Source organism: Grosmannia clavigera (assembly GCF_000143105.1).
Source record: "Grosmannia clavigera kw1407 unplaced genomic scaffold GCSC_82, whole genome shotgun sequence".
Taxonomy (NCBI): Eukaryota; Fungi; Ascomycota; class Sordariomycetes; order Ophiostomatales; family Ophiostomataceae; genus Leptographium; species Leptographium clavigerum.
The window spans coordinates 226,754-249,890 of record NW_014040576.1 but is presented as its reverse complement, the minus strand read 5'-3'; the positions used below and the strand labels follow the sequence as shown (position 1 = coordinate 249,890).

Genomic DNA, 23,137 nt, shown 5'->3' with positions numbered 1-23,137 from the left:
TTGGTCCTCGGACTGTGATTAGGGTCGCAATGATTGAGCAAACATTTCAGCACTATATACACAGTGCAGATGTATCCGGGGGACATCACCCAGACATCAGAGATAGGGTGGACGAAAGCTTGGAGGCCACCCTCTTCAATTTGGGTGTCATACTCGCTGGCTGTCACGTTTCTCTTTTGGATGGCTATTGTGATCATGAGTACTCGTAAAGACTGGCAAAATCGACTTGGACGATTACATTAGAGATGGTAGTCAGCCTCGTTGCTGACGCTCACTCCACGCCTCGCCCATACACCGTTGACTCCCATGTCGCGACTCCCGCTGCAGAAAAAATGTTAACTTGTCGTCGTTTAATGACTGCATATGGCGGCAAATTCAACGTACTCGTCCTTGAGCGTGTAGGAAGGCTCAGTATTCCCAGCCTCGGGATCCGGGTTCCTGAATATGACATTCTTGGTCTGCATCAAACAAATTAGCTATGCCAAAACACACATCGTGATGATGAGAAACTGCCACGCACAAGGCCGAGAGTCAGGTGGATGGCAGCCGGCAATATAACGACATGCTCCTGCGGCTCCTTGCCCCCAATCAAGGAAGTGATGTTCTTGGCCACAACGATTGCCTGCCCAACGCCGGGCCGCGCAGCTTTGTGAGCGCCCGAGTCGGCAATGTCGCCGACAGCAAAGAGGTTAGGAAATTTGGGGTCCTGGAACTGGAGAGTTGGGCGCACACGGATAAAGCCGTTGACCGGGTTGATGAGAGACGAATCTGACGTCGGCTCGAGGGTCGAGAGGAACTGCGTGTTCGCAGTCTGGCCCGTAGCCTGGATCACCAGATCGGCAGAAACGCTGGTGCCGTCGAGAAGCTTCACTTCCGTCGGCTTGCCGTCCCGGGGAAAGCCACCTTCCGGGACGATGACCCGTGATCCGGCAACGAGTCTGGATGCAGTGTGTTAGTCAATTGTAACTGGTGATCCTTTCGGAGAGGGCTGGGGCCTGCATTACTTGACGCCAAGCTCTTTGAAGCGGTCTTTGATCAAATCACTCAGGGCCTCATGGTAGAGAGGCATCAGTTTGGTCCGAGAGTGAATAAGTATAACCTCCTTCTCAGGGTATATCTCCTTGAGGTCCGTGGCCATCTGTACGCCGACAGCACCACCGCCGACGATGGCCACCGAGTTTGCTTCTTTTATATCCTGCTGCCATCCTTGCAGGTACTTGACGTTCGATTTTTTGTCATCGTCCGGCAAGGTACCCGGAACTGCGAGCCGTGTCCCGGACGCCGCGACAAGGTAGTCGAATGTAAGCTTCCTTGAGCCCTCCCACTATCGTTTCCAGACCGCATTAGCCACAAATACAAGACTCTCGGCGAGAGCATTCTACTATCATCGGGTGTGGGGGCTTTTCCGTATATCCGATCCGAGTGGTGCAACTTGCCTCCCGATCCAGCAGAAGCTGAGAGGGCTCCAAGGCCACTGCTCGTGCCTGAATCACAACATGACTGGAGGCATTCAAAAGACCAGAAAAAACGCCCTTGTAAGGAATAAAAGCCTTGTGCTCGTGGGTAGGAACGATTGAGAAACGCGGCTACCATATGATTCAGGTTAGAGCCGACATCATGCAAGCGACAAGAGGCGGACTCTACATACAAACGCAAACAGGTGGTGGAAATGACTGTGTGGCTCTATCAAGAGAACCTTGCAGACCATATAGCCGTTAGTGAGAATATTTGCAGAGTATTCAGTCATGGTGGAACGTACTCGGTGAGTCGCTGGGACTACAGAAGCCAACTCTTTTGCAGTGGCCTGACATCATGTCTTAGCAAAAAGGCCAAGCATCTTCTAGAGCGCTGTATTCTCTGCCACTTACAACTCCAACGTAGGAACCTCCGACGACGACAACGTTTCTAAGGGCTGGCATTGTGTCAGGCGCAGCCGCATCAGTTATGTGGCAGGTCGGTATAAACAGATAGACAGCTAGGATGATAGCTAATATGCCGAAGACAGAGGTCATACGGGTTGCAAACTTCAACTGCTATTCTACAGAAACGTAAAAGAAAAAGGACGGACGTGCCATTCTTATACACCTCCCGAGTTCATCAATCTATTACCCGGATTGCGATCTCGGATCAGGAATAAAGCCGAGCAAATATGGCTGGTCTGGACTTTATTTCCAGGTGGGCAGCGAGCTATTGCCAATGCGGAGGTAAAAAAGAACCTTGACAAGCTTCTACGGAGGTGAGCTTCTGCCTTGCTATGAATTGCGTGCTGAAATACCGTTACCACAGCTAGAGTGTTTTTTTTTTCGGAGTTAGGCACGGAGTGAGCATTGCTACCAGCTATTGGATGTGGACACGAATGCCTTTTGCGTCGATGACCGGCACGTGATCTACGAGCTCCCGCTTAATCACCCCTGAGTTGGCCCGTGCAACTGCTGCAACTGAATAGGGAAACAACAAGTCCTGAAAAATAACGGTAAACCTTGGTCAAACCAATTTCATCCTCTCCCTTCCTCCCGTTAACTACCTACCATCAAATCTACCATCTGAGGACTCGCACATAAGGCTTCTTTTCTTCGACTCTGTCCTTAATTTGCTTCCATATTTGATTGTCTTCTTTTCTCAACCAACAACTGCTTATTCAATCTCGCGCATAATCCCGCTTTGTGCGGGCACCTCCTTTATTTCCCTAACCTACTGATCGCGAGCCGTTTATTCTACAACGCTCGCCTCATCTGACCACTCTCCTCTTCCGGTGCAAGGGCCCTCTCTGACAAACGTAGAGGCATCGACTACGCTTCTCCACCTGCCGAAACACTCCAACGCAAAGCTTCCCGCAAGCTCCACACAATCCGGCCACCATGGCGCCGTTGCCTATCAAGCTGGGCGAGATCGTCCAGCTCACTTCTCTCGGCATTGACAGCGCGTCCATCGGATTCAACTCTTGCGTTTGTCTTCCCATGAGCATTGAACATGAAGCTCAAGGCCTTCTTTGGCTGTCGCCTGAAATCCCAATACTGACTTGTCCCCACATGCAAACAGACATTAGAATCCGACCACTTCATCTGTGTACGCGAGAAGAAGAGCGAAACAGCTCATCCCGAGGTCGTTATCGTCGACTTGAAGAACATCAGCAATGTTATGCGCCGCGGTATCAAGGCAGATAGTGCTATTATGCACTGGACACGCCCAGTCATTGCTCTGCGAGCCCAATCAAGAACCCTTCAGATCTTCGACCTCGAGAAGAAGGCCAAGTTAAACTCGGCCACCACAAACGAGGACGTTGTTTACTGGAAATGGATTAGCGAGTCAGCCATTGGCCTCGTCACCGAGACTGGTGTCCATCACTGGGACGTCTTCGAGGCGAACCGGGCCCCGGTCGAGGTCTTCAAGCGGAATGCTGCCATGGGCGTGAGTTTCTTCTCAGCTTGTGCATATGCTTCAATTGCAAAAAATGTGCAAAGTAGCCGTCTGGGGCTGACAATTTTCTCTCACAGGCTTGCCAGATCATCAACTACCGTGTAGATGCTGACAGCAAGTGGATGGCTGTTGTCGGAATCTCGCAACAGCAAGGACGCGTCGTCGGCTCCGTCCAACTCTACTCTAAAGAGCGTGGCGTCAGCCAGGCCATCGAAGGCCATGCAGCGTCATTTGCCACGTATCAGATGGAGGGCGCACCGCAGCCGTCCAAGCTGTTTGTCTTCGCCGTTCGCACTGCTGTTCACGCCAAGCTCCACATTGTCGAGGTGGATAAGCCTGAAGCCAACCCAGCCTTCCCCAAGAAGGCTGTGGATGTCTATTTCCCCGCAGAGGCTGTCAACGACTTTCCCGTTGCCGTCCAGGTCTCACAGAAGTACGGAATCGTCTATCTCATCACCAAGTACGGCTTTATCCACCTCTACGATATTGAGACCGGTACTTGCATCTTCATGAACCGCATGTCCAGCGAGACCATCTTCGTGGCGTGCGGCGATACGGAGTCCACCGGTGTCATCGGCATCAACCGCAAGGGCCAGGCGCTCTCCGTCAAGGTGGATGAGACCACCATCATCCCGTACCTTCTGCAAAACCCCGCCAACACCGACTTGGCAATTAAGATTGCCTCGCGGGGCGATCTTCCGGGTGCCGAGCCGCTCTATGCCCGTCGGTTCGAGCAGCTATTCAACGCGGGCAGTTTTGTCGACGCTGCCCGTGTCACGGCCAACTCTCCCCAAGGCTTCCTGCGCACCTCGGAAACTATTGAGAAGTTCAAGCGCCTCCCGCAGCAGCCCGGCCAGATGTCCTACATCCTGCAGTACTTTGGCCTGCTGCTGGACAAGGGCACTCTCAACATGACGGAGACACTGGAGCTAGCCCAGCCCGTTGTCGCTCAAAAGCGCACAGAGCTTCTGGAGAAGTGGGCAAAAGAGGACAAGCTGTTTGCCTCTGAACAGCTCGGTGACTTGGTGCGGCCATTGGATCTGGCCCTAGCTCTGCGCATCTACCTCAAGGCCAATGTCCCTCACAAGGTCGTCGCATCTCTTGCTCAAGCGAACCGCTTCAACGAGATCATTCCGTACGCCACCCAGTCTGGATACCAGCCAGACTACATGCAGCTCTTGCAGCACGTTGCTCGTGCCAACCCTGACAAGGCAGTCGAGTTTGCCACCATGCTTGCCAATCATGGGGGCGGCCCACTTATCGACCTGGAGCGTGCAGTCGATGTTTTCCAGTCACAGAGCTTGCTCCCGCAGGTGACGGCCTTTTTGATCGATGCGCTGAAGGAGAACCGCCCCGAGCAGGCCCATTTGCAGACTCGTCTCTTGGAGATGAACCTGCTCAATGCGCCACAGGTCGCCGATGCCATTCTCAGCAACCAGATGTTCTCATACTTCGACAAGGCCCAGATTGCCAAGCTTTGCGAACAGGCTGGTCTGTTCAAGTGGGCATTGGATCTGTACGAGGACCCTGCGGCTGTGAAGCGCGTCGTTGTGAACATCCCGGGTACGGCCGACTTCGATCCCGAGTGGCTATCCACATTCTTTGGCAAGCTTTCGGTCGAGCAGTCCCTGGACTGCCTCGATTCCATGATGAAGCACAACATCCGCCAGAACCTGCAGTCCGTTGTGCAGATCGCTACCAAGTACTCTGACCTCTTGGGCCCGCAACACCTCGTGGACCTGTTCGAGAAGTACAAGACCTCCGAGGGCCTATACTACTACCTTGGCAGCATCGTGAACCTGTCCGAGGATTCGGAAGTGCACTTCAAGTACATTGAAGCTGCCACCAAGATCGGCCAGTTCAACGAGGTGGAGCGGATCTGCCGGGAAAGCAACCACTACAACCCCGAGAAGGTCAAGAACTTCCTCAAGGAGGCCAAGCTGCAGGACCAGCTGCCGCTCATCATTGTCTGCGACCGGTTCAACCTGGTGCATGACCTGATTCTGTACCTGTACCAGCACCAGCAGTTCAAGTCCATCGAGGCATACGTACAACGTATCAACCCGTCTCGGACCCCCGAAGTTGTGGGCGGCCTGCTCGATGTGGACTGCGACGAGAATATTATCAAGAACCTTCTCGCGTCGGTGACCCCGGGCCCGATTCCCATTGACCAGCTCGTTTCCGAAGTTGAGTCGCGCAACCGTCTGAAGCTGCTGCTTCCCTTCCTCGAGTCTGCTCTTGCTGCCGGAAATACCGACCAGGCAATTTTCAACGCGCTCGCCAAGATCTACATCGACTCGAACAACAACCCCGAAAAATTCCTGAGGGAGAACGACCAGTATGACACGCTTGTTGTCGGAAAGTACTGTGAAAAGCGTGACCCGAACTTGGCCTACATCGCCTACAGCAAGGGCCAGAACGACCTGGAGCTGGTCAACGTTACCAACGAGAACTCCATGTACCGTGCTCAGGCCCGCTACCTTTTGGAGCGCGCTGATCGTGAGCTGTGGCAGTTCGTGCTTAGCGAGAACAACATCCACCGTCGCTCCGTCATTGACCAGGTCATCTCGACTGCCGTGCCGGAGTGCACGGACCCGGCCAAGGTGTCGGAAGCCGTTGCATGCTTCCTCAAGGCCGATCTCCCCGCAGAGCTTATAGAACTCTTGGAGAAGATTGTTCTGGAACCGTCTCCGTTTAGCGACAACCAGAGCCTGCAGAACCTGCTGCTGTTCACGGCCACGACCGCCGACAAGGCCCGTGTCATGGACTACATCCACAAGCTGGATGCCTTCGACCCCCAAGAGATTTCGACCGCTTGTATCAATGTTGGCCTGTTCGAGGAGGCGTTTGAGATCTTTAAGAAGATTGGCGACAACGCCAGCGCTGTCAATGTTCTGATCGAGCATGTCGTCAGCATTGACCGTGCCCAGTCTTATGCCGAGGACATCGACACCCCGGAGGTCTGGAGCCGCGTTGCTAAGGCGCAGCTGGACGGTCTGCGCGTGAGCGATTCGATTGAATCGTACATCAAGGCTATGGACCCTAAGAACTACGAGGAGGTCATCGACATTGCCACGCACTCAGGCAAGAACGAGGAGCTTGTCAAGTTCCTTCTCATGGCGCGCAAGACGATGCGCGAGCCAACCATTGACACTGCGCTGGCCTTTTCTTACGCGCGTCTGGGCAACTTGTCAGAGTTGGAGGACTTTTTGCGCGCCACAAACGTGACCAACATCGAAGAGTCTGGTGACAAGGCGTACGGTGAAGGACTGTACGAGGCGGCCAAGATTTTCTTCTCCAGCATCTCCAACTGGGCGAAACTCGCAACCACGCTCGTGCACCTGGACGACTATCAGGCCGCTGTTGAGGCGGCTCGCAAGGCCAACAATATCAAGGTGTGGCGCGAAGTTCACGAGGCCTGCGTGGAGAAGAAGGAGTTCCGTCTGGCCCTCATCTGTGGTCTGAACCTCATTGTCGATGCAGACCAGCTGCAGGAGCTGGTGAAGCAGTATGAGCGTAACGGTTACTTCGACGAGCTCATCAACCTGCTGGAGCAAGGTCTTGGTCTCGAGCGTGCTCACATGGCGCTGTTTACCGAGCTGGGTATTGCTCTGTCTCGGTACCACCCTGAGCGGCTTTTGGAGCACCTGAAGCTCTTCTGGAGCCGGATGAACCTGCCCAAGATCATCCGCGCCTGTGAGGAAGCGAACTTGTGGCCGGAATTGATCTTCTGCTACTACCACTATGACGAGTTTGACAACGCGGCACTGGCTGTGATTGAGCGGTCGGAGAACTCGTGGGAGCACCAGCAGTTCAAGGAGATCGTGGTCAAGGTTGCCAACCTGGAGATCTACTACAAGGCCATCAACTTCTACCTGGAGCAGCACCCATCTCTCATCACGGACCTGCTGCAGGCGCTGACGCCGCGTATCGACGTTAACCGCGTTGTGCGGATGTTTCAGAAGTCTGACAACCTGCCGCTGATTAAGCCGTTCTTGCTGAACGTGCAGCCGCAGAACAAGCGTGCGGTCAACGATGCGATCAACGATCTGCTGATCGAGGAAGAGGACTACAAGACGCTCCGGGATTCCGTGGAGAACCACGACAACTACGACGCAGTCGAGCTCGCCGGCCGGCTGGAGAAGCATGACCTGGTCTTCTTCCGGCAAATTGCCGCTAACATCTACCGCAAGAACAAGCGCTGGGAGAAGTCGATTGCGCTCTCGAAGCAGGACAAGCTGTGGAAGGATGCTGTTGAGACGGCAGCGATCTCGGCCAAGACTGATGTTGTCGAGGAGCTTGTGCGCTACGTAAGTTCAAAGATGCATGCGAGGGCGATTGGTTCTGCTGTGGTACGATTCCTTGCTAATCTACCTCTTAGTTTGTGGACATTGGCAACCGCGAGTGCTACGTCGGTATGTTGTATGCCTGCTACGATCTGATCCGGCCGGATTTGGTGCTGGAGCTTTCGTGGCGCAACGGACTGAACGACTTCACGATGCCCTACCTGATCAACCTTCTGAGCCAGCAGACGAAAGAGCTCGCGCAGCTCAAGGCGGACAACGAAGAGCGCAAGTTGAAGGAGAAGGAGAAGGTCGAGGTCGAAGACAACACGCCAATTCTTGGCGCCAACCGACTTCTGATCACGGCCGGACCGACCGGTGGGCAGGCTTCGCCTTCGCCGTATATGGGCGTCAACGGGTTTGCCCCCCAGCCTACCGGGTTCGGGTTCTAGAAGCAGAGTCCGGTGGTGCCCATTGTAATGCCTATGTCTTTTTCAATTGGACCGGGCTGTGGACAGTTGTATTACTATGCTTCACAGCCTGTGGCATTTCCCCGTGGCTATGTCCCTGCAAAGCCAACAGCTTGACAGGCGGATGTGAAGGGATGCGGGAAGAGAAGTGGACGATTGTCTGGCGGCATCATTTCTTGGTTGGGTTTTAATGGTATCCATGATTACCGAACTGTGCGGCGCTAAGCTGAACGGCTCTATGTGTGGGCTGGGGATGGCGAGGAACAGATAAAAGCAGGGTGAGACACGAGATGGTGTTCTTCTTTTCTTTTATACATGGCGCAGAGGCAGGATCTTCTCTGTGACCTACACGGAGAACACTCAGAAGAACCCATCTTCTTTATCTGCCTTGAGCCGTATGTACCATAGCAGTTGTTGAGAGTTTAATTTTATGTCTTTTTGCAATGACCAGTGGCCAGACAATACTACCGTTGTTAGAGGCGCCGCAACAGGATTAGCTTGGAAGCACGTGCACACATGAAACTGACATCCAGTCCGGAAACGTAAAGCAATAGCAGTGCAGCTACCTCTATCATGCCTTCCTTGTAGTCCCAATCTGGTGCTGAATAGGCTTTTAGGCGACGATTGCTTTTCCACGTTTCCGCTCTTTTCCTTGCACTCTTGCACCACAATCTGCAGTGAAGCAGCCGAGATATGCAGACATGCTCCACACTACCTCGCACTGACGTTATTTCGTTCGAGCCTCATCTCTCCTCTCCCCTCCTCTCCCTTTCGACGGGAAACCGACGTTTTACGTTTTCTGTGAACAATGGCGGAACACGGGCATAATATGTGGGAGGAGGAGCCATCGAAGGGACGTGATTCCCTGGATTCGGATTCGTCAGCGTCGACGACAAGCCTCGTGTTCGATCAGATCAGCGAGCGTGTGGCAGCGGAGTCGGGGACAACGAAGGGGAAGCGAATGCGTTATGGGCACGACGAGGCCGATCTGGGGGCACGACTCTCCGAGCTAGATGACGAAGACCCGCTCAAAGACGAGGCCAGTGGCGACTACGATCTCGAAACGGGGCCGTTCTTGGGCGGCCACGGGCACAACAGCAATCACGATGGCTTGTCTGCGGCATCGGGGTCTGCTGGGAAGACTCAGGGAGGATACCGCATGATGGATCGAGGCCTGCGACGCGTTCTGATCATCGCATCGCTCGTGTTTGTGACAGCATGGGTGGGAGGACTATTTATCTACATCTCGCACAAGTCGTATCTGCACGGGTCGGAGTTCGAGCACGATCCGCAGGCGACGGTATCGCGTGGCAGTCTGCGAAAAATCACGCGCGAACAGGTGGACAACGGCTTCTGGCGGCCGGTGAAAGCCAGCATCGCATGGGTGGCGGGCCCGGCGGGCGAGGATGGGCTGCTGCTGGAAACGAATGCAAGCGGGGCGAGCGACAAGGCATACCTGACAGTGCAAGACGTGCGGTCTCTGCAGCAGGGCTTGGACGCTTCGACGGAAGCAGCAGTGGCAGCAGCGCGTCGCACGCTCGTGGAGAAGTCGACCTTTACATTTGCCGGCAAGACATACCGCATCGGGTCGTCGAAGGCGAGCAAGGACATGAGTAAGGTGCTTCTGGGGGTGGATGTGCAGTCGAACTGGCGGCACTCTAGCACGGCGGCCTACTTCATCCTAGAGGTGGCGACACAGACAGTGCAGCCGCTTATTCCAGGTGAGGTGAGTGCGCGTGTGCAGCTGGCACAGTGGAGCCCGCAGAGTGATGCAATTGCGTTCACGCGCGACAACAACCTCTACTTTCGGCAAGTAGTCGCAGGCAGCAGTAGCAGCGCCGAAGATGCAGACAGTGTGATCAAGCAGATCACCACGGACGGCGGACCAGAGCTGTTCTACGGTGTGCCGGACTGGGTGTACGAAGAGGAGGTGCTGGGCGGAGCAAGCGCAACATGGTGGTCGCCAGACGGACGGTACATTGCGTTTCTGCGGACAAACGAAACGGGGGTGCCCGAGTACCCAGTGCAGTACTTTCTGCACCGACCAAGCGGTGCAGCACCTGCCGAAGGCGAGGAAAACTACCCGGAAGTGCGGCAGATCAAGTACCCCAAGGCCGGAGCACACAACCCAGTAGTGGACCTGCAATTCTTTGACGTGGGCCGCGGCGACTCGTTCTCGGTGGCGGTATCGGGCGAGTTCGCCGACGAGAACAGGCTGATCACAACGGTGCTGTGGGCGGGTGCGCAAAAGGTGCTGGTCAAGGAGACGAACCGGGTCAGCACGGTGATGCGCGTGGTGGTGGTGGACGTGGCGGCGCGCAGCGGCCAGGCAGTTCGTACGGTCGACGTCGGTGCTATCGATGGTGGCTGGTTCGAGATCTCGCAGCGGACACGTTTCATTCCGGCCGATCCGGCACGCCAGCGACCGGATGACGGCTACATCGACACGATCGTGCACAATAACGGCGACCACCTGGCCTACTTCAGTCCGCCCGAGAACCCGGAGCCGATAATGCTAACGGCCGGTCCCGACTGGGAGGTTGATGATGCACCGGCAGCCGTCGATCTGGAGCGCAATCTGGTCTACTTCCTCGCCACCATCCAAGGCATCACCCAGCGTCATCTCTACAGCGTGCGGCTGCTTGACGGCGGTGGCCTGTCCCCGCTGACCAACACGTCCGAGCCCGGCTTCTACGGGGCATCCTTCTCGGCCGGAGTCGGTGCTGGCTACGTGCTGCTTGAATACGGCGGGCCCAACATCCCGTGGCAGAAGGTCATGAACACGCCGGCTGCTGCGGCTGCTGCTGCTGCTGGTTCTGCTGACGTAAGCAAGCAGATGCCTTTTGTGCACGTGCTCGAAGACAACCACGAGCTGGCGGAGCGGGCACGACAGTACGCTTTGCCGCTGCTGGTGCGCGGGACGTTTGATGTGAAGGGCCACGACGAGGGCGTGGGCGCAGGCAAGCTCAACTACCTAGAGCGCCGACCGCCGCACTTTGACCCTAGCAAGAAGTACCCGGTGCTGTTTCAGCAGTACAGCGGACCGGGGTCGCAAGAGGTAACGCACGAGTTCTCGGTAGACTTCCAGTCGTACGTGGCTGCGTCCCTAGGCTACGTGGTCGTTACGGTCGATCCTCGCGGCACCGGCTTTGCGGGACGGAGCAACCGGGTGGTTGTTCGCGGGCGTCTGGGCGTGGTAGAGTCGCACGACCACATCGCGGCAGCACAGCACTGGGCGTCGCTTCCTTACATTGACGGTGACCGGCTAGCTATCTGGGGCTGGTCGTATGGCGGCTTCACAACGCTCAAGACGCTAGAGCAAGATGCCGGCCGGACGTTCCGCTACGGCATCGCCGTGGCGCCGGTGACCGACTGGCGCTTCTACGATTCCGTCTACACGGAACGCTACATGGACACGCCGCAGGCCAATGCGGTTGGCTACGACACCGGTGCCGTCACCAACGCCTCAGCCCTGGCGCAGAACGTTCGCTTCCTCATCATGCACGGCATCGCCGACGACAACGTCCACCTACAGAATTCGCTGGCCCTGCTGGACCGCCTCGACATTGAGGGCGTCTCCAACTACGACGTCCACGTCTTTCCCGATAGCGACCACAGCATCTACTTTCACAACGGCCGGCAGATTGTCTATGACAGTGAGTAGCAGCTGTGTGGAGGGTTTCGTTGTGCTCATGTGCTGACATTCGATTTACAGAGCTGGAAAACTGGCTGATTAACGCCTTCAACGGCGAGTGGCTCAAGATAGACAACGCAAAGCCACAGGGCAAGCGATAGTCGCACGGGCTCGACTACGGCACGGTAAGGCGTTTGAGGGATCTGCCCTTGGATTTACGACTACTTTTCGATTCTCTTTGTACACTTTTAGGTTCTTTATACAACACAATATACGGAGTACAAGGGCATATAATATGAATGTCGTTTCTGGCCGCTGCCTCCTTGTCGCGCTGGTCGGCCGTCTTACTCGTGCATCTCCAGCAGGCAGCAGTCCAGCCAAGCATCCTTCACCAGCTGGGCGGCAACCCGAGTGCCAATATATGTCGGGGCGTGCTCGAAGGTCAGGCTTAGGCAGTATACGAAGATCGCCGTCTTAATTGCATCAGCTGCAGTTTACATGCTGGTAAAAATGATGGGTGTATAACAGAAATCTGATATGTGACTGACGTACTCCGTAACTAAAATTCAAAAATATCAAGAAACCGAAAACACACGACTAAATACTAACCGCAGATGATTGTGGGAACTATCTTAATGTCTGAGTGATGTCTAGGCTTAAGTTTATTAAACACATGGCTGTTTCTAATACATCAGACTGGCAACCTTATCGAGAGGCATGGTACCTTTCTTTCGTCCGCAGATTTGGGCGACAAAGCGACGGGAACATATGCTTACGCACTGCCGAGATGTGCATGTTATAGGCTCCTCCATATCTGAAAATTAACGCAACCTTCTTCCGACCAGAGCCAGCTCAACGATATGAGACTACAGGACAATCAAGCATTCCTACCGCGTGAGCCTGCACTTTTCAAAACCGAGGCCGACAACACCTCAGGTCCACGCATTTGTATGCTTTTAAGCTGGATTGACCGCTGTTTGTCTTTTGTCATCTCTCCACGCTAATCTGTGGTGAATAGCTTTAGTCATAGTACGCATGTTTAGCCATTATATAGCGCAAAGGCACTTAGTCCTTCCAATAATGAGATCGAACGCCCGGTTAGCTCAATCGGTAGAGCGTAAGACTCTTAATCTTAAGGTTGCGGGTTCGACCCCCGCATCGGGCTCAATTCCTGATGCGCCTCTTCAAGAGGCATTCGAATTCTCACCATATTTTTTGCCCTTGCCCCCGAGGCCTATTTTTTTGCTCCCACATCTGGTATTCCAAGCAGCGGTCTTTAGTTCTGAATGCGCTTCTTCTGTTTGCAATGCTCTACATTTTCATATCAGAGAAATAGTACATTTTCAATTCTCCCAAGGTAACCTCCTTTACTCTTTGCTGGGCAATTTACGATGCAGCTAGCAAGCTCGGGGTTTCGGCACCAGCCCGTAGCTCCCTTCGTCCCATTCAAGTCCGCCGTTGAGCAGGAATGGAAACAAGGACCGATATACGAAAGGGATATTGAACATAAATAATATTGAATTGCTTCCTGCGTTCCAGACAGTGCAACTGTTCCGCACCCCGCTTCTGTAATCGAAGATGCACCATGTACCCTGTGTTCAAGCTGTTATATTGTGCTCGCCGTCTCCTTGATGGCAAGCTGCACGAAGTGCTCTAATCTCGGCACTTGCCGGAGACACTGACACAGCCGCCAATGCCACATATTTATGCCAAATTATCGAGATCCGGTAATATGCACCTCACCAAACTGCAAAAGCGAAGAGTAATCGAGCATGCCCGTATTGTTTTCCCATGCTGCTTCTGCAAGGCTGCCGTTGCTCCTGCTCTTAGCCTATTTCTATCTGGAGTACTTCCCGAGATTCCGAGGCTTCACGACCCAGTAGTGGAAGAAGGACAATTCGGAATGCTCGGAGGCCGGCCGTCTGCTTGGGAGCCGTGAATGCCCAAAGGAACAATGGGGAGGGGCACTGAGCGGCATAGCGAGCAGCTGAGAAGCGTCGACCGCGAGTCTGAAACCATGAAGCAATGGATACAGTGGCTGCTGCCGTGCTGCCGGACCAACGGCCAAAGCTCTCTCTTCCTAATAATGTTGACCTCTTACCGGAATTTTCAGGGCGAAAAATCGAACCCCGCCTCGTAATTGGCCGAGATGTTAGGTCCAGACCCACCTCTTTCTCTCTGGATTGGTCCTGCCACGGCCGCCGGTTTTCCTTTTCTCTCCCTCTAGAAAAAAAAGTCTCGCATTCTCGTTTTCTCCTCTCTCTTCCGCATCGTCTCCATCCTAAAGGCCTCCTCCCCTTTTAACTCTCCCCTCCCGTGCACAATTGCAATTGGCTTGCAATTGTCCCTCCTTTTTTTCTTCCCTTTTTCAAATCCTTTTTCTTTCACAAACGGTCCGCACAATGTTCCGGAACGCCCTCAGACAGTCGACGCGCGCCGTGGGCGCCATTTCTGCGAGCAGAGTGGCTGGGGTAAGTTTTACCAGGGCGAAAACCCCCCCAAGAGGGGAAGCACAACCAGAAAGTCCATCCATCGCCGCCGCAACGACCAATAGGCCGCCAGATATTCCATCGCAGAGCTCAATTGAGAGATACCGATCCATTTGGCAATGGCAGGAAGCGTTATTTTCGAGCTTATTGAAGCTTCTCTTGAGCTTTCGGCGATGGATGGATTTTTCGATATATTCTTGCTCTTAAATTATTATTTTTTTCCGGGGCCACCCGCTAACCGACACCCGCTCTCTCTCCTCAAACAGGCCCGTGTTGTCGCACCTGCCTTCAACGCCGTCCTCCAGGCCCGGTCCTACGCCGACGCAAAGGCCAGCCCGACCGAGGTCTCGTCCATTCTCGAGCAGCGGATCCGCGGTGTCCAGGAGGAAGCCAACCTTGCCGAGACCGGCCGTGTCCTGTCTGTTGGGTATGTGCCAATATATTTCCAGGACAGCAGCGACATGCAGCAGCAACAGCGACAGCCGACCGAGTGGGATGAATAAAATTTGGCGCCCGTCGTCAAAACCCGAACCATCCATGCTGCTCTGTCGCTCGACGTCCTCGGAAGTTTGTTATGGGGGTCTATGTGCGCTAACCATAATTCGCGCAGTGATGGTATCGCTCGTGTGCACGGAATGGCCAACGTCCAGGCCGAGGAGCTTGTCGAGTACGTCTTGCCCGCCACCCATCGCCACCATGCATTGCTGCTCGTTGTCTGACTGACTGTCTTTAACAGGTTCGCCTCTGGCGTCAAGGGCATGTGCATGAACCTCGAGGCCGGCCAGGTCGGTGTCGTGCTTTTCGGCTCTGACCGTCTCGTCAAGGAGGGCGAGATCGTCAAGCGTACCGGCGAGATTGTGAGTTGGAGCAGCATGTCTGCATGCACATGAAGCTACAACTGCTTGCTAACATGCCGTCCAGGTCGATGTCCCCGTCGGCCCCGAGCTGCTCGGCCGTGTCGTCGACGCTCTCGGCAACCCCATCGATGGCAAGGGTCCCCTCAACACCAAGGAGAAGCGCCGTGCTCAGCTGAAGGCTCCCGGCATTCTGCCCCGCCACTCCGTCAACCAGCCGGTGCAGACTGGCCTGAAGTCCGTCGACGCCATGGTTCCCATCGGCCGTGGCCAACGTGAGCTGATCATTGGCGATCGTCAAACCGGCAAGACCGCCGTCGCCCTGGATGCCATCCTCAACCAGAAGCGCTGGAACAACGGCACGGACGAGACCAAGAAGCTGTACTGCGTGTACGTCGCCATCGGCCAGAAGCGGTCGACCGTCGCCCAGCTCGTCAAGACGCTGGAGGAGAACGATGCGATGAAGTACTCCATCATTGTCGCTGCCACCGCGTCCGAGGCTGCTCCCCTGCAGTACCTTGCCCCCTTCACCGGTAAGTCAACCCTTTACCTCCCATCCACAAACTCGCTCCTATTCTTTCTATCCTCGCTTGGTGCCATACAAGACGTTTCGAGTCACCCAAGTGGGTGCACAGGACGTACCTTCCTCGACATGTCGACATTTCTTCCCTTTTCGGTCTAAAATGCCCTTTCAGTGGGTCTTCGCTCTCACTCGGACCGACTATCCTGTTCTTGTCGAGCTTTTGTCATGTCCCCCTTCCTGGCAGAGGGACCTTTAACCTTCGCAACATAAAGGTTTCCGCAAATGTCCACAAACTCGTGGGGGGTACACATGGTGTATCATCAATAAGCCTCCATTGTGTGGTAGAGATGAAAGCCCCCGAGGAGGAGCAAAGATCGAAGCTGTCCAAACGAAGCGGAGAGGAAACCGTACTCGACTTCAAATTTCTCGCCAAAGTTCTTCCGCCGCTTACAAGTATCTCTGCACCTTCACCTTCAAATTATTCACTACTTCCAATCTCTTCACGGCATTCGAAATAAAACTCGACATCCTGTGGACCTGGGCTGTCCGGCGAAAATTTGTGTCGGGTCTGGAACCCACGGACAGAGCGGCGTCCGGGCCAGATTCCGGGAATACGAGCGTCTCGCTCGTCTCCCCCGGTTTGTGAACCGGGCGTTGGCTGAGGGTTACGATAGCAGCTCTCGGGGGATGCTGTGCTTGGCTCCACTGCCAGCAGACGACTAGGTCCCTCGGTGCCGTGTCCTCTTCCTAGCCCTCGAGACCGTGTTCTGCTTCGTCATTGTGGACGTCGATTATGCCCTAGGGAAGGGAGTCAGTTCGCTGACTCCCTCTCTCCTCACACAGCCCGCTGTGCGAGCAGCCCCAGGGCATGACCGACCTGGACGACGAGGCCTACCAGGCTTACAGGGAGGAGCGCCAGCGGATCGTCAGAAAGAATAGCCATCACCTGTCAGCTCCACAGAGAAGGACCTGAAGGGCTATCTCGCCAGAAAGTCGGCAGGAGAAACTTGCCTGGTCTCACGTCAACAAGGACAGGGTGCTGGAATTTGCTGCTGGAGTCCGAAGTCGAGCAGTCGAGTCTCGTCGTTTCGAATGCCAGACCTGCGACTTGGGACTCCTGTCGGCTCATGCCCTTCGGAAGCGCCTGGCAACTAAAGCGCACCTGGAACGGGAGAGAATCGCGGCCGGGGGGGTTCTCCCGCCCCGTCAGCCGAGGCCCTACATGCGAGGAATCTCGCTAGCCGGAATCGCGAGAACAGAACGCATTATTGCGGTATTTGCGACAAGGCTTTAACATCAAGGGCCGTCTCTCCAGACATCTAGCGCTGAAGTGGCACCTAAAGAATGCGGCTGCTGCAAGCGAGTAGCCGCTTTTTCACAGGACACGCCATCATATTCATCTCACCTTTTGTACACTGCTACTCATTTGCTATTCTTGCGTCTGCCTACAGCAACATTACCCCACACCATGTGACATTTCACATTTTCACACACTTTCATATCACGTGACATTTTACAACACTGTCACCATCTACACATCAACACCATCGCCATCACTTTTACTGCCTCGCATACTCATCAGCATTCATACTTACTTCTCATTAGGTGCTGCGATCTCTGAGTACTTCCGTGATAATGGAAAGCACGCGTTGATCGTTTTCGATGATCTGTCCAAGCAGGCCGTCGCGTACCGCCAGATGTCTCTGCTGCTGCGTCGTCCCCCTGGTCGTGAGGCTTACCCCGGTGACGTTTTCTACCTGCACTCGCGTCTGCTGGAGCGTGCCGCCAAGATGAGCGACAAGCACGGTGGCGGTTCCCTGACAGCCCTTCCCATCATCGAGACCCAGGGAGGTGATGTATCTGCCTATATTCCCACCAACGTTATTTCCATCACGGACGGCCAGATCTTCCTGGAGGCTGAACTGTTCAACAAGGGTATCCGCCCGGCTATCAACGTGGGTCTGTCCGTGTCTCGTGTCGGCTCCGCTGCTCAGCTCAAGGCCATGAAGCAGGTTGCTGGTTCGCTGAAGCTCTTCCTGGCCCAGTACCGTGAGGTCGCTGCCTTCGCCCAGTTCGGTTCTGATCTGGATGCTGCCACTAAGCAGACCCTGAACCGCGGTGAGCGTGTAAGTATTCGATCAACCGACTCTTCTCTTTGGCTGCCGCTTTGTGTGTTCCCAAGCTAATTTGACCCTCTACAGTTGACCGAGCTTCTGAAGCAGAAGCAGTACTCGCCCATGGCTGTCAACGAGATGGTTCCCCTGATCTACGCTGGTGTCAACGGTTTCCTGGACACGATCCCGGTCGACAAGATTCTGACTTGGGAGGCTGACTTCCTGGCCCACCTCAAGACCAACGAGACTGAGCTGCTTGCCACGATCGACAAGGAGGGTGCTCTGAGCAAGGATCTTGAGGCCAAGCTCCGGTCTACGATCGAAATTTTCACCAAGAGCTTCAGCGCTTAAATTAACTAATGGTTGAGAGTTAAAAAAAAAGTCGCCACTGTGGGGGGAGGGCCGGAGTGTCTGATTTTGGTTGTAGTCTGCTTCACTGAATTGGTATTTCTCGTGTTCTGTTCCGTCGGGGAGGGCCCGAACTTCCTCCTTGGGGCGATACATGTGAGAGACTGAGGATCTGGAGGAGAGAGGGCGATTCACATATTTCTCCAGCCAACCAACTGTAAAATAGAGTCGAAAACTCAATTGCACTCGATTCCCTTTTGTCCGAATTTACTTATTAAAATAATTTTCTCCACACTCTGCTTATATTCAATGATGGCTCGTGGTGGAAAGAGGCTCCAATGAAACATTGCTGGGAACCGGAGCGCCGGACATCAGTATTGCTGACATTGTAAGCATGTCGGCCACTTACCTTGAAGTGGCCCGGGAGACTCGCAGTCGATTGCATTGCCGTCAGGGAGAGGCCATGGAGAGATCGCAAGTCGAGCACGAAGCAGCTGGAACTCCCACCTCGAACTACAATAAAGGCTTCTCCCTCCATGAATGCGCAACGATGCTCTTCCCTGACTAGTGTTGTCCGCTGATCATTAACCCGACCACACGTTTGCTACGACAAATGATAATGCCGCCTACCATACATTATGTTCAACAGACCTACTACGACGGCGGCAAAGAGTGAAGGTCCCTAAAGAGAATATCGCGACACCCGAAACTAGGAGACATGAATGGCCACATAAAGAAGAACGATAGAGCAATCGTGCCCTGTTAGTTTTATGCTATTAGGAGTAATGCGATCCAATAAAAACGTTCTGGGTAGGAAATGTACCCCATAGTGCGCATAACAGAATAGACCCGTTAGTACCACACGATATCACTTACGCTGCTGTGTCCTCCCTCTTTTAGATCCGCCCAGACCTCCTCCTCTGCATCCTGTAGGGAGACCTTCGAAAGAATATTTGCGTTAAACTAACTAGTAATGTTCGCGATGCTCAGGCAATGCTCAGGCGTGCTTCTACTCGTACGTATCGCCAAACGGTGGTGATGGATGTCACGTGGATCCTTACTCCCGAAACTCCGCTTTTCTGACATCATCCGAACATCGGCCACTTCAGTAAATTCATCCGGAAAATCAGCAGGTTGCACCTTCCAGATGTGTCCGGGGTGTCTTTTTTCTCTATTATAACGTAGCCGGATATATTGTTTGCATCTACAGGTTCCCATAAAAGCCTTGTCGTCGTTTACAAAGTTGGTGTAGTTTTGACAATCTCGGCAGTCTCGACAGCCCGATAGCTGTGACAACGTCGTCCGTGTTCCCATGCGCAATTCACGGTATACATCCATAATAGACGCCAGCAGCGGGACCACTAAGCGAGAAGTCGACCGGCTACGACCTCTACTTTGCGCATTCCCTCTTACGAAGCAATGTCTTCTGCAGCCTCGCCACGACCGTCGCCCCCGTCCGAGATGTCCTTGATCACTCGCGAGATCCTTTCGCGGGCGCGCAAAATGGTGCCGCCAATGCTAGAACGATTTCACAAGGGTGGGAAGATTGCAGACAGAGAATATAGGGTGTTGCAAGAGGCTGACTCGGAAACCAACAGGCCAGCTGGGCCGTGTCGGTGTCATCGGCGGCAGCGAAGACTACACGGGCGCGCCGTACTTTTCGGCCATGGCGAGCGCACGTCTGGGCTGTGACATGGTGAGCTTGGCACAGGCCTGATACCATACGTCTCCTGCACGATATCTTTCTGTTTTGTCTGCTGACGTCTTGCTCTCGTGCAGTCCCACATCATCTGCACGCCGGCGGCGGCGGCCGTCATCAAAACGTATTCGCCGAACCTGATGGTGCATCCGCTCATGCAACAGTCGGCCGATGCCACCAGCACTGCGACAGCTCCCAGCGACGAGGAGACTGGCAGACAGGCGGACGTCATCAGCGCCCGCGTCATCGCGCAGATGTTGCCACGACTGCATGTGCTCGTTGTCGGCCCTGGGCTGGGCCGCGACCCGCTCATGCAGGCTACAGCAGCCCGTATCGTGGCTGCGGCGCGCAACTGCGGCCTGCCGCTCGTGCTGGACGCAGACGCCCTGCGGCTGGTGCAGAGCCGGCCGGCGCTGGTGCGGGGCTACTCGCTGGCAGTTCTAACGCCCAACATTGTCGAGTTTGGCCGGCTGGAGAAGAGCTTGGGGGAGGAGGACGGCGGCGAGAGCAAGGATGGATCCGCCCAGACGACGTCCACCGATAGGGCAGCTCGGCTCGCCCGCATCCTCGGGGGCGTCACTATTGTACAAAAGGGCAGCGTTGACGTCATCACGTCTGGTACACCCTCGTCGACCATGGTCTCAGACCTGTCTGGTGGCCGCAAACGCAGCGGCGGCCAGGGCGACACGTTGACGGGAGCTATCGCCACCTTCTTGGCATGGCGGAAAGCCTACCTCGACGGGCTCTGGGAGGAGGAGGGCGCGGGTAGTAAGACCCAGTTGGGAGAGCAGGAATCGGTTCTCCTGGCAACCTTTGGCGGCAGTGCCATTACACGAGTGAGCCTCATTCAGCAATGCGTTTTTGGGAGAGAGAAGTGGGCTTCGACATCTTCATGCTAATTTCCGCAACAGGAATGTTCACGGCTGGCATTTGCAAAGATGGGACGCAGCTTGCAGGCTAGCGACTTGACGGACGAGGTCCACACGGCGTTTCTCAATCTTTTCGGAGGCGAGGAAGACAAGCCGGTGGCAGAAGACGAAGCAAAACTTTGATCAAGGGAACGCCGGTTGCCGAGCCTACCGACATGCCAGCCAGCCATACGAATGCCACTGGCGTATGTCTGAACACGGCCTATAGCTCGAAACGTTACAGAGTTGGGGATAACCGAAACATGGACACTGCAAGATAAGATACATGCGGGCTGTGTTTGTGCAATGTCTCTGCCGTGCGCCACCTGAGCCTTTGACCGCATTTCAAACGGCGGCCTACTGCGACCGTTTTGCAGAGCATGCCTCATGCATTGCGCACATGGATGTGTCCAGGTGATCCATTAGTCCAGTTGCCAGGGAAAGACACAGGCGAGGTGATCTCGCCAACTTCTGCCTGATTGGGACCTGACTGCAAGCGAGGATACTTCGGCGTCTGACAGCAGCTTGAGGACGACTAAGGAGTGCGAACTACGGAGACGATACCCCGGATAACGACGGCTATTGGTTTTAACATTAACATTAATCAGCTAGCCGGATGCAAGGGGCAAGACGCCTGTTGTTGCTACTTTTCCAATGCAACCCAATTGACCCGTGCAACCTCTCATTGGTGCTCGCGGCCACTTGCACTCTGACAATGTCGCAACACGCGACCGTCAATCGTCGCTCCCTTGCGTTGTCCCCCTTCGCTGAGGCAGATAATGTGGCCGAGATCCAGCACGTCTGGGGATTGGCTCCTGGGGATTGATCTGGGCCCCACCTTTTGCCTAACAGGATGCAGTGTCCAGTTCTGTCTGGAGACCCACGACATCCTCTTAGCCGAAGACGCGGTGATCAAAAGCATCAGACCACCTCCTTAGGCAGAGGCAGGGCCGGGGAATAAGAAATCCTGCCAACAGCGTCGAGTGGATATCGAGTCTGAATTTTCTTTTCGTGTTTTTCCCGCAATCTACCGCATTGTGCAAGATTTTACCAACCTGTAGGAATCGTGGCTTGCAGCCGTTTTTTCTGCTCTAATGCACTGCCCTGGCTTCTTTTCTCTTTTGCTCAAGGTTTCCGTAAGAAGATACCATTACGAATATGTCGTATGATACATGGAACAACTTGCTTCCTGCTTCATTTTGGGGTGACTGAATTTTCGTATAGCTCTTCTTCTTTCTCCCCGGCACTTGCTGCTGCTTTTTTCCTATTCGTGGCTTGCGATTTGGTAAGTACCGTACTCGGATGCAAACTTGCAATTATTCAGCTTGACTCGAAACAGCAATTGTTTCGTTGTCCTTCATCTGGAGGGCTGGTGGACCGAACGGCTGCAGGTGCCGTTTGGGGCAGTATACGAGCATCCCATCTGAGTAATGCTCCGTCCTGCCCCCCCAAACAGACAATCGAGACCCAGACGTCGCAATGGCCCACTCTCATGTCAGGTACGATGCCTGTGGATGTGCCGTAGTAGCGATATGATGCTTTTCGGTACAGCAGACCGGTCAGGGCCAATGCAACCGCACAAAGACAGCCCGGCTCAATCATCTCGGTTTGCCTTTTGTCCTGCTCTTGTCTGTGGGACTGATTGAGCACCAGTGTCTCCACGTCCTAACGTCCCAACGTCTCCTTGGGAGGCCCCATGCACGCAATACATGCGCCAGCAGCTTGGCGCAAAGGTAGGCTCGCTGCTCGGCATCATAATGACTGCATCTCGGACGGACACCGAGGGAAAGAAGAAAGCAGGGAGTGCTCTGACACGAGGCAGTGAAAAAAAAAAGAAAAAAAAAGAAACGTTCACCAGAACCGAAGCAGAGAAAAGGAGAAATGTTCCTGACCACATGCAAGAGTCTCGTGTCTGCCCTTCACCTTCCGGCGGGATGCAAAGGCATGGCTGTCATCGGTGTAGGAGCGAGATGCGGTTCTCTCGGCGTGCCTCGTAAGATATATTGCATAAACGTTCCGGCTACAATCTGGTAACACAGCTATCGCCACGCCCCTCCGCGCGTGCAGTTCTTGCGGTCTCGACAGGCATCATCTCCCGGTTGATTCTTCCACCGGCTTACGCAAGTACCCAATAGGGAAGATAGCCGCCCCATAAACGCAGGGTCTAGATGTTTCGTAGGGCACTAGGCTGGCCAGCGCCCTGGCTTTTCGCCCGATTTTTCCCTCTCTCTCTACGGAGTAATATAGGGCTCCACCAACCCGGTTCTACTATATTTTCCCTGCGGGCCCGCCCTGCTTCCGTAGGCTAGCAGCGTATTTATCCCATTTAGCGGGCAATGTTAGTGGCGATACGAGCACCTTAACCGTCACGATGAGCGACAGCCGGCTGCGTACCGGT

The 23,137-nt window shown here is 54.6% G+C and overlaps 6 protein-coding genes across 6 annotated transcripts; 5 read left to right on the top strand and 1 right to left on the bottom strand.

Moving 5' to 3' along the window:
• Positions 1-239: 239 nt before the first annotated feature.
• On the bottom strand, positions 240-1,919 carry CMQ_7985 (amid-like NADH oxidoreductase; the record flags this gene model as incomplete). The annotated part of the gene is made up of 6 exons (XM_014313625.1): positions 240-321; positions 385-458; positions 521-938; positions 1,005-1,324; positions 1,760-1,804; positions 1,869-1,919. 6 exons carry the CDS (start codon positions 1,917-1,919, stop codon positions 240-242), a joined length of 990 nt encoding a protein of 329 aa, XP_014169100.1.
• Positions 1,920-2,858: 939 nt separating this feature from the next.
• On the top strand, positions 2,859-8,152 carry CMQ_7973 (clathrin heavy chain; the record flags this gene model as incomplete). Its single annotated transcript, XM_014313613.1, has 4 exons — positions 2,859-2,945; positions 3,040-3,408; positions 3,495-7,727; positions 7,799-8,152. The coding sequence occupies 4 exons, from the start codon at positions 2,859-2,861 to the stop codon at positions 8,150-8,152; spliced, it is 5,043 nt and encodes a 1,680-aa protein (XP_014169088.1).
• Positions 8,153-8,978: 826 nt separating this feature from the next.
• On the top strand, positions 8,979-11,965 carry CMQ_7762 (pheromone maturation dipeptidyl aminopeptidase; the record flags this gene model as incomplete). Its single annotated transcript, XM_014313402.1, has 2 exons — positions 8,979-11,826; positions 11,886-11,965. The coding sequence occupies 2 exons, from the start codon at positions 8,979-8,981 to the stop codon at positions 11,963-11,965; spliced, it is 2,928 nt and encodes a 975-aa protein (XP_014168877.1).
• Positions 11,966-14,206: 2,241 nt separating this feature from the next.
• On the top strand, positions 14,207-15,829 carry CMQ_7901 (mitochondrial f1 ATPase subunit; the record flags this gene model as incomplete). The annotated part of the gene is made up of 6 exons (XM_014313541.1): positions 14,207-14,275; positions 14,560-14,720; positions 14,904-14,960; positions 15,030-15,150; positions 15,215-15,680; positions 15,783-15,829. 6 exons carry the CDS (start codon positions 14,207-14,209, stop codon positions 15,827-15,829), a joined length of 921 nt encoding a protein of 306 aa, XP_014169016.1.
• Positions 15,830-16,538: 709 nt separating this feature from the next.
• CMQ_7981 (mitochondrial f1 ATPase subunit) lies at positions 16,539-18,135 on the top strand (the record flags this gene model as incomplete). The annotated part of the gene is made up of 4 exons (XM_014313621.1): positions 16,539-16,595; positions 16,671-16,875; positions 17,276-17,796; positions 17,872-18,135. The coding sequence occupies 4 exons, from the start codon at positions 16,539-16,541 to the stop codon at positions 18,133-18,135; spliced, it is 1,047 nt and encodes a 348-aa protein (XP_014169096.1).
• A 1,416-nt stretch (positions 18,136-19,551) lies between these two features.
• Positions 19,552-20,883, top strand: CMQ_7821 (carbohydrate kinase-like protein; the record flags this gene model as incomplete). Its single annotated transcript, XM_014313461.1, has 4 exons — positions 19,552-19,669; positions 19,731-19,828; positions 19,912-20,667; positions 20,743-20,883. The coding sequence occupies 4 exons, from the start codon at positions 19,552-19,554 to the stop codon at positions 20,881-20,883; spliced, it is 1,113 nt and encodes a 370-aa protein (XP_014168936.1).
• Between the last annotated feature and the right edge of the window lie 2,254 nt (positions 20,884-23,137).